This window comes from Alligator sinensis, unplaced genomic scaffold (assembly GCF_000455745.1).
Source record: "Alligator sinensis unplaced genomic scaffold, ASM45574v1 scaffold520_1, whole genome shotgun sequence".
Lineage (NCBI taxonomy): Eukaryota > Metazoa > Chordata > Crocodylia > Alligatoridae > Alligator > Alligator sinensis.
In genome coordinates, this window is record NW_005842064.1 from 804107 (window position 1) to 814318 (window position 10212).

Below are 10212 nucleotides of genomic sequence, written 5' to 3' on the forward strand. Positions count from 1 at the left end.
TAGTGTTTGCTTAGCCTTCTTTTTGATTTTTGTTGTGTTTTGGAGTCCAGTGTTGGCTCTCCAGCGAGATGCCAAACACGGGCTCCTGCAAAAGAATGGGCAACAAAGGCAGACACTTATATTGCATACACTAAGAGCTGCTTAAGCAACAAATAAACACAAGGCGATGCTTCCCAGCATTGGACACACGGCTGCCCGGATCAACCTACTTAACAGCTGCTAACACCAACACACATACATTACACACGCATGTAGCTTTACCCTTGCTTTTAAAATCCAAAGCCTGAGGAGTCAGCTAAGAATTTAGAAACTCTCTCCTAGGTGCCTTCAATCTTTTGTTGTTCAGGTGATAAGGGAGCTCACCCCCCCGCTTCCCTTACACACACACACACACACACACACACACACACACACACACACACACACATACACACACACATACACCTCACGTCCCTGAACAATAGAAGTGATGGAAGGAGCCAGCCAGTGTCTAACAGAGAGAAGGTCAAACAATAGCCTGGTGTGAGCCCGGGTGAAGAGGCAAGTGAAAGGCATTTGAATGTACACATCCAGTTTAGAAAGCAGGGGGAAAATTGTAGAAGGATCCTAGGATCCGCAATAAATAAATCAAGAGCAATAAACTAAGCTGCTTCTAGCGGGCTGGTTCCCGGGACAGAAAGATTTGCAGGACCCCGTCCTCAACACCAATGATGAAAAGTTCTACAAATGTATGTGCCCTTTTTAATCCAGGAGGGCTTTGGGGTCGAGGATTATTGGAAAGGGCTTTTGGGTGGTTGCAAAAACGAATATTCGTAGCAAATACGTTCCAAAAGCTTTGGCTTTTCACAAATTATTATTATTCGGTCTTATCCTCCAAAAGTACTTTAACATCGAAAACCCCGCAGCTAAGTGCTCTGGAGAAAAGGATCCAGGCACAGAAAAAGCTGTATTTAGATGAAGGACCTCCGCTAGAACCGTGTGTCCCTTCGTATAGCGAAGGCAACTTCCCTTATCTGATGGAGTAAAGGTTTTTTACTTTAATCGGAAAGAGGTCACAATCCGAGGCGGTACATTCAAAAGCTATCTTTTTAAGCCAAAAAAGGAATTATAGTAATAATGATAAATCATCTTTAAAAAAAAAACCCAAACAAGGAGGGATTCCTATTTGACTTGGGGGGGGCGGGGAGGAGAGAGAATAATCCAAAGCTGTTCAGCCACCATAAACAAAGCAAAACAAAGCAAACCACCACCAACAAAACACCCCACCCTCCCACCAAAAAAAAAAAAATCTGGCTGCATTTTTTGTTCTTCCCCCCACCCCTCCAAGCTCCTTGCAGAACAGCAAGTTTGGTTAAAAAGCTCGCAGTTCAAAGAATAGGAAATGCAGCCATAAACAGCCCCCGCCGCCTCCGAGGTGCCTTCATCAAAGCAACTTTCTTTGGAAAGATAAAATGAACGTTTATATAGTGAGAAAGGGAGATTGATTTACGAATTTAAACACGCCGTTTTTATTGCGGATCATAAATCTGTCAGTGTGAGGCTGTTCCAGCTGAGAAACTCCTACCCAGCTCGGAGCTGCCTCAAAGTGATGCTTTTAAGGGAAACCCAACACTATCGCGGGGAACATGTATGGGTCTATGGGCTTAAAATACTTTCCCCAGGTATATTTACATTAGAGGAAAACAATCCCGAGCTTTATATGTTAAGGTGCTTGTCTCTTCCCCCCACCCCTCCACCTCCCTTTCTCCCTCTCTCTGCCTTCCAAATAAATAAATCGCAGCCCGCCCCGCTAATCGGACGGCTCCAGGGGCTTAGATACAAAGGACCGTGTGTACACTTTGCAGATCGCACCGAAACAAAAGGTTTGGAGGAGCACAGGCGAAAGAGATCGGGCCCTTGATGTGTTCCCGCGGGGGAACACCAGGGAGAGCAGAGCCCCGGAGCAAGGAGGTGTCTTTGCGGGGCCCTTGTAGAGCTAGAGACGGGGGTTACTCCGCGGGGCACCTGAGCTCTGGGTGGCCGGGGCTTGGCGGGGCTGGGAGATGCGTGGTTGAGGCCGTGTGTCCTCGCTTGCCCCGGGCTAGAAGGCTGAGCTCCCATGCACCAGGCAGCACAAGGGGAGGGCTGCGGTTTAAAGGGCTTAGACGGGCCGAGGGGGCAAAGGGGGCTCGGGGCGAGACTGCCACGCGTCTGAGACAGCTGACAGTGCCTCCCGCGGAAGGCACCGAGGCAGCCGCTGGCTCTGCCAGGCACGGGACCGCCCGCCACGGAGGGGGCTCCTTGTAGGCTGATCTCTGGCCCGGAGCAGCCCCGGCAATGATTTGAAAGGGAGCCGAGCCCCAGGCGCCCATCACACCACCTTTCTCCTGCCTTTCACCTCCACCCAGCCTCCCCTGTGCCCCGCGAGCAGCAGGCAAGATCGCGCCTCTGAGAGGTGCGGGGGCCTGGGGGTGGGGGGAGGAGGAGGAGGAAAAGCGGCCTTCAGAAACAAAGGACTTTATAAATATGATGTGGTGGAGGGGAGGGGGAAGCGGCGGGAGAGGCTCTTGGCTGTGGGTGGGGATCCATCGCCCCCCTCCCCATCACCAGCCCCCCAAAATAGACTGCTGCAACTGGGGAAACAACCCAGGTGTCCGAGCCAGCCCAGGTCTCCCCAGATCCCAGCCGTCTCGCTGCTCCACTCTGCTTTTGTCTGCTACCTCGGAGCCGCGGGTCGCCTGGAGATGAGCCCCAAAGCGGCCAGACCCGACCACAGGGTGACTCGGACATCACAGCCATCCCGCTCGCTCCCGACACCGCTCGTGTGCGGGACTCTTGATGGCAACCCCGAGAAACACGGGCGAGCAGAGGGCTCCGTGCCCAGCCAGCGGGTTGCAAGCCCCTCTCCCCCCGCGCCAGAGCAAAGTTTCCCTCCGCTCCGTCCCGTCCGGCGCTGGAAATGTTGCCCAGTACAATGTCCAGCCTTGCAAAGGTCAAGGGGTTTGAGAGGTCAGTCCCTGGCTATAATACTCAGCTAATCGGTTAGAAAACGTGTCCTCTGGGTGAACCCTTTGCCGATCGCTGCTCGGGGGCTCTGAATTTTACCTCCCCCCAAAATTTCTCTCCCCCCCTCCCCCGCAACAGACATTTTCACTCCACCCCAGTAAAGCATCGGGGGAGAGGCACCACCAGCAAGCCACGCAACCCGCCTCGACCCGAGCGAACCTCAGAAGGCCAAGCCCTTCCACAACCCGAGCGGCCAGAAACCAGCAGACCACGAGCAAGCAAACACATACCCCCTCAAGAGAGGCCTGATTTGGCTCACCCCGCTAAAGCGACCTCTGAGACACTTAGAATAAAATCATCCAAGAGCTGGATTCCCCCCCCCCCCCCCCCCCCCCCTACTGTGATCCCCCCCTCGCCCCCCTTCCCCCCATACTACCCTAGATAAAAGAATTCCCATTGCAAAACCGAGGGAGCCCGGACTCGCACCAGACAATGGCAAATGATGGCTTGGTAGACATTGCATTCCCTTGCTATCTTTCTTTCTCTTCTAACATCGGTCAAAATAAAATGAGGAAACAGGAGGAAAATCTCTTAAAGAATTCACACGTTGCCTGTGTCCGCCCTCCACCCCTCTTTTTTTTTTTTTCAAGCTTAGTCGTGAAAGAAGGCAATAAAACCATAAAAAATGCAGGCCAAGAGGCCGGGCTTTTTTACCTTGTCGGTTCCCACATCCTCTCTCCAGCGCCCCGTAGACGGTCCTCATGATCCTGGGTGGCTTCTTCCAACTGGAGATTCTGTTTGTTTGTTTGTTTGTTTGTTTGTTTGTTAAAAAAAAAAAGGTTTCGACTTTAGGATCCAGGCTTTTTTATTACTGCTATTATTATTATTATTCCCCCTGAAGATTCTGGTAGGACTCCGGGTACTTTTTTCCCAACAGACGGTCTGCGGAGATTTGCTGTTGAATAACAATGGGAAAAGGATAAGTATTTAAAGAAAAGAAGTGATTAATGATTTTCTGTATAATTCTCGCATTTTTCTTGGCTTCTGTCTGCCTATAATGGCTGTGAACTTTTAGTGCCTATAGAAATCTTCTTTGCTCCCTTCTCTAGTCTATTCATACTTTCCAGCTTTTATTTTGGTCTATAGAACTCGAATTCCTCCCAGCATATGCTTTTTAAGAGAGATTTTGGGTACTCTCAGCAGCAGTAGCCCTCTCACTGAAAAATACATCGCTTTTACCTTACAGAGCAGAGCAAAATTCTAACCAAAAAAAAATCAAATCACCCTCTAACATAAATACAGTCCTCACCGAAATAAAAACGAACAAGTTTTGCACTTTTCTTTGCCATTCAAAACACAAGAGTGAATTAAAGACATTCCCAAACCCAAGGTGCCCACACGAAGTCGTGTTTTGTATCATAGGACCACGACAATATCCCTTCAAAAGTGTTAAACAGGCAATAGAATACAAGATATAAGGAAGGAGTTCTATTTTTGTGGGGCCTCTCCCTGCAGTTTCTTTGCCAGGTATGCTTAAATTGCTTCATGTAACAAGGAGAGTAAATAACAGGCTGGATCACTTCGAACATGCCAAGCCCTGGCTTTTGTTTTTCATGGAGTATTTTGGTCATTATGCAGCGTCTGAAAGAATTTCATAAACATTTAGCATATAAACCAAGGCCATTTTCTTATAAAGGTTGTATAAGAAAAGGATGATTTTCTTCATATGGTCCAGAGGCCTTTCCCCCATTTTTTTATATTTGTAACTTAGAACTGGAATGTTATTTCGTCCTGAACAGTATTTTCGATACTTTCTATGAGAAAGAAAATGAAAATTAATACAAGAGCTGTAGCTCACAAAAGAAGCCATTTGTCTTCTTGATTATCTATTTGCTTGTCAGAGTTTGAGCTATTGCAGTAGCCAGCTCCTTTGTAATATAAAAATACACAGAAAACCTGCAAACACCGAGAAACATCTGTGCAAAAATTATACTCATTAATGCATTAAATACCTTGGAGAAGGAGATACCTTTTTTTTTATATAATGAAGAAACCCCTCCAGAGAAATACACCGCTCCCTTAATACAAGGTAGAGACTTAATGACCAAAACTGTTTTGGCTGAAACCAGTTGGGGAAAACATCATGTAACCGTATTAATATATGCTTAGAACAAATAAATCATAATATGTAAGGCCTGGCAGTACTTAAAGCCGATATACCCTATAGTCAAACACATTTTGTTTTCATTAGGGAGTTGAGGATCTGCAATTGACAACAGAAGTCCTGGTAAAACTAACACAGAGTTTTAATTTTTTTTTAAAGGAAAAAAATCTATTCTTTTTAAACACACACACGATCATATTCACAATGCAAAATTTATTTCTATTTGCCTTTTGTTCTGCTATTTACAAGTCAGCATGGAGATCACAAAGAACAATAGGAGGTAATTCAAAGGAAAACTGGAAGGAGATACTAAAGATCTCAAAAGTCCTCTGCAATCGCACCAGTTCGGAATGTCAGGCATAGACCAGAGAAAAAAATATTCGGTGGGAAGTGAATGCTCCCTTCTCTTTTTTCTCCCCTCCATCCTTTCAAGCATATGTTCAGTACAAAAATGGACTGATCCGTAGCAGCAAAGCATCCCGACCTTTTTGCTGCGAATTTAAATTCAAGTGGCATTATTTTATCGTCTCGTTTCTAACCCAAATACATACCCCCCCTCCAAGATTTACAAGTGAGGTAATTAACCTGCTGGACTAAAAAATGCGGGGAGAGGGGTGGTCCATTCGGTTAGTCTCCCCTCCTTCAACTAATTTCACTCGGTATTTGTTGTGCTTAAAATGGTGCCAATGCCTTTCCCTCTATGGGTATAACCCTGATTAATACAGCACCCAACATCTCTTCAGTCTCCAGAGTGGTCCCACGGCATGGAGTAACTGAAGGCTGTTTTCATTATTAATATTTTTGTTGGTTTGTTGTTGCTGCTGCTTTGCTTTGCTTTGCTTTGTTTTTGCTGTGTAGGGCCATGCCACAGCTCTCACAACTGCTGTGCTTTTTTGAGGGGATGTCTGAATATAAACTTTTGTGTTGCGGCTGGTAGGCAGGAGAATGAAAAGAGAAAGAGAGAGAGAGAGAAAGGAAGAAAGCAAAAAAAGAAAATCCAGCTCGTCTTGAAGAAACGGAGCCTCATTTATTAAAGTGAACCCTGGTTGTCGAGGTAATAGCAGACATAAGGTCCATCCTTTGTACGGGAGAGTAAACATGACAAATGGGGCAGAGTTTGGCGTGATTAAAGATGAAACAGGGATCCATCTTAGCCAAATCTGAAAACTACTATCTACAGCCTCCTTTTAATGGAAGAGAGGCACCGCGCCGCAGTTCGGCTTTGTTGCAGCTCCGTTTTCCCTCCTTTTGCTATAAATAAAGAGCACCCTCCTGCTTCCCCCGCTTGGAACATAAAAATTATCATGTGTCCCCCTACACACACAACACGCACACACACAAAACACACACGTCCACGCTCGCTCGCTCTCTCCCTCTCTTGCACACACACACGCGGAACAGTTATAGGCTGGTGGCTGGTCCACTGGATCGGTTCTGAGAACCTCCTTGGATCTGCAGGCTTGCAGAGGAGTTGGAAGAATTAGACCTGATCTTGGTATTTGGTAACTTGTGATCTTTTTTCCATTTCATCCTCCTGTTCTGGAACCATATTTTGATCTGGCGCTCGGACAGGCACAGGGAATGGGCGATCTCCACTCTGCGCCTCCGGGTGAGATAGCGATTATAGTGGAATTCCTTCTCCAGCTCCAGGACTTGCTGCCTGGTGTAGGCTGTCCGCGAACGCTTCGGTTCCCCTCCTGTGTAATTGGGGTTTACTGAGCAAACACAAGGGGGGGGGGCGGGGAGCGAGAAAAGAAGAAAAAGAAGTATAAGAATTACTGAGCTGCTCCTTTAAAAAAAAAGATAAGCATCACACATTCCTTCGCGGAGGGAATGCTCAAAAAGCAGAGAGAAGCACCACCACCGCCTAAAAATACATCTTTAACCTAACTCCAAGTCCCCACCTCCAGCCTGACTCCTTGACGTATATTCCTGTCTAAACGTTTTTATAAGCTTCCTTAAGACACATTTTACCCATAGCCTCCGTGCTATAGAGTTCCACATCACTCGATTTTCCCCAAATCCTTTCAATTCCTCCCTCCCTAACACTCTCTCTTCCTATCTCTATCTCTTTGTGGTTTGGGGTTGGGTTTTTTTTAAAATACTACACCAAAAAAAAAATGGAAAGGGGGGAAATAGTAAAAGTTTACTCAACCCACCACTTAAATACAAATTACGAAAACATAAAACTTAACTTAGGAAGATTCAACAGCCATAAAAAAGTAGCCTGCAAGAAATTGGAGGAGGATGGTAACAGAGACTTCAAAGGCACTTGGCCAAGTAGAGCAATAAAAATTTATGGAGGATGTAATTATACTGCTCTGCAAACAGGCGATCGTAAATCTCCACGAATGGTTATTTTACAACTGGTGCAATAAGATTTCCACAAGACTTTGAGGTGCTAGATGGTATAAAGCAAAAGCCACTTTAGGTCACTTACCCGTGCTTACATGGACTTTTTTCATCCAGGGATAAACTACTGGCTCTTTGCAAGAGGAATTAGAAGGGCTTTGGTTCATAGAGTTTTGACTACAGGAGGGTGGTGGGCTGGGAGTGACCGACTCACAGTGATGGTTTGGCTCTGAGAGATGGCTCTGGAGTCCGGCAGGAGGATGAACATGACCCCTGGGGGATAGCACCGCTGGTTGGTGGCCGGAGCCCTGACAAGATGAGTAGGGCTGTTCGTTGCAGGCTGACCGCTGCTGGTACATCGCCTCATGTTGGAAAGTGGTCTCTCGCCTCTGGCTGCTGTAATATTCCGGAGAGTGATTGGGAAGGTAATCGTTCTGAGAATATTCTTCGCAGGGTGGGAACTTGGGATCCACATAGTTGGAGTTGATCAGAAAGGAACTCATGGCCATTAATTTCTTGGAATTGCACACCCGAAAAAAAAATATACTAAAATTTATTCCTGTCCCCCTTTACTCGTTTTCCTGTTTCGTAAAACCCTCCTACTTACTGTCAAGTGAACAAAGTTAGGAGTCCATGTGACACCAATGGCCAATAGCGAGGATCCATGCGTTTCCCGGATAAGGAAATATGCTCCGGCTGGGGCTTTCTTACTCCGGTAGGATCTTCAGAGAGGAGGGTTTGGGGTCCTTGCTTTCTTTCCTTCTTCTTCTTTTTATTTATTTATTTATTTATTTATTTTGCTAACCACCGATATCTACATATCTGCAGCCCGGGTGAAATGTTGTGCCTTGGCACCGAGCTACTTACCCAGATAAGCAGCAACCCACCCCCCCCAACAAAAAAAAATCTAAGCCCCACAACCTCACCACTTTTAGAAACCGCACAACCCACTCGCTTCAGTAGGTGTGACTTGGCTTAGTGGGGTGTGCAAGAAAGAGAGAGAGAGAGGGAGAGAGAGAGATTATTTTCAGTCATTTGAGGCTCAGCCCCGGATCAAAATGAATGCACTGGCAGATGATGCATTGAGATCCCTCTGGCTGCTGTTTAAATTTCGTTCTTAATGTAGGTGATCTGAAGCGTTGGAGTGGGGGCAGTGGCAGAGATAAATAGGGCGTGTTTGGGATCGATAGAAAATTCATCAACTAATTCGGGGTACCTCGCGTCCTAAATCACATTTAACTTCCGTGCTAGATTGGCTGCTGCCCGGCCCCGGCTGGGAGGCAACCCGTCCTGCCAACCCGGAATAAAGGACTTCACCAACAATTAAATATAACATAACCCGGTTCACCAGCAGCTCCGCTCTCTCCTATGGTAATGAGCCCGGTTTTTAAACAGGCGCTCCCAAGGCTGTGTCAGCCTGAAGCGCGAAATCGTCTCTCCAGAAACGCCAGGGCACTATTGGCTCCGTTTATTTATACCTAGTGTCATTTTTGCAATTATATACAGATTAAAGCAACAGAGTCGTCGCCCCCCCTCCCAAATTTCGGTGACGTAATATTTCTGACACCCACAGCCGCTCAGGTTTTGATTACGTAGAGATGATAAAGTTTCTCGTGGGAGGCTTAGAGTTGGGAGTTTAGGTAAATGAGAAAATATTTCTTTTTTGTTTCGGTTATAAAACGATTTTTTTTTTCTGGCCAAGGCTTCTTTTCATCCTTTTATTTAATTTGGTGTTTTCCTTCTGGGATAGTGACCTGTAGTGTTTGTGTCAACTACATATTCCCCTAGATACGAATTTGTGACGCAACTTCCTTTACACAAATTCGGATCTACAGGGTACATATAGAAGACAGATGCATCTTCCTTGGTCAGAGATCTTCTATTTCACAGTAATAATAACGATATTAATCTATAGATAAATATGGTTAAAAGTTTCGCTTTCCAGAGGACACACCAATAATTAAACACACCCACTTGCAATTATCTGACTACATCAATAACACAGTACCTATTCGTTCTCACTTTGAACATTAGGTTAGCATTTCCTTCCAAGAACATCAGTCCTCGATAATATCCTTTAATAATATAACACCACCACCAACAAAAAAACCCCAACATCAAATGACCCAAACAGTCCTTGTTTGAAAGAAAACCTGTTATTATTTCATTCTCCCTCGGACTTGTGCGCGTCATTATCATCCTGGCTTCACAGAGAAGAAATATTTCGGCACGTTTTTGCTCTGAATTTCTCTAGGTCATTCAAGGGTTGCTGTTTTTTGTATTTTTGTTTTTTTAAAGGAAATGATAAAAAGAAAGAAACGGATGAAAAGCAATACAGACTGTAAAGGCAGATGGGACGACAGGTTTTTCTTTAATGACAGGCAATTCTTTTTACAACCCGAGAAAAAGATCAAAGGCGTTTCATTTCCGAAAAAGGGATATAAAGCAATAAAATATTCATACTGTCTAGGTAATGAACTTTCATTTGGAACTAATGAGGGAGCATCGTGTTGAGACTTCAGCTTAAAATGACAGTTGCCCAAGAGATGGAAAACATAGCATCCACCTGATTTTTCCCCCCATTTAAAACAAAACACTTCTTTTGGGGTAAAATATTTCCCGATGCCATCAGGTTGAAACCCCGCCGTCATAGACTCCCTGTCTGTCTGCCTCTTCAGTAGAGTTTTAACTGGAAATGCAGTCAGTGGACT

At 45.6% G+C, this 10212-nt stretch overlaps 2 protein-coding genes across 2 annotated transcripts in view; both read right to left on the reverse strand.

The window, feature by feature from the left end:
- Positions 1-3832, reverse strand: part of HOXB3 (homeobox B3) — a 25482-nt gene extending 21650 nt beyond the window's left edge. The window contains exon 1 of the mRNA XM_014519783.2: positions 3700-3832. The gene's annotated coding sequence lies outside the window, so the exon portion shown is untranslated. The remainder of the gene's footprint in view (positions 1-3699) is intronic.
- A 2685-nt stretch (positions 3833-6517) lies between these two features.
- HOXB4 (homeobox B4) lies at positions 6518-10201 on the reverse strand. The gene is made up of 2 exons (XM_006023284.3): positions 7590-10201; positions 6518-6864 (listed from the first exon to the last, which is right to left on the reverse strand). The coding sequence occupies exons 1-2, from the start codon at positions 8008-8010 to the stop codon at positions 6551-6553; spliced, it is 735 nt and encodes a 244-aa protein (XP_006023346.1). The 5' UTR covers positions 8011-10201; the 3' UTR covers positions 6518-6550.
- Between the last annotated feature and the right edge of the window lie 11 nt (positions 10202-10212).

Bases quoted from the DNA above. Each gene is read 5' to 3' on its own strand.
- HOXB4 (XM_006023284.3), bottom strand. From the start codon at position 8,010: ATGGCCATGAGTTCCTTTCTGATCAACTCCAACTATGTGGATCCCAAG. The intron at 6,865-7,589 runs GTAAGTGACCTA...GTGTTTGCTCAG, and splicing joins AAAAGTCCATGTAAGCACGG to TAAACCCCAATTACACAGGA.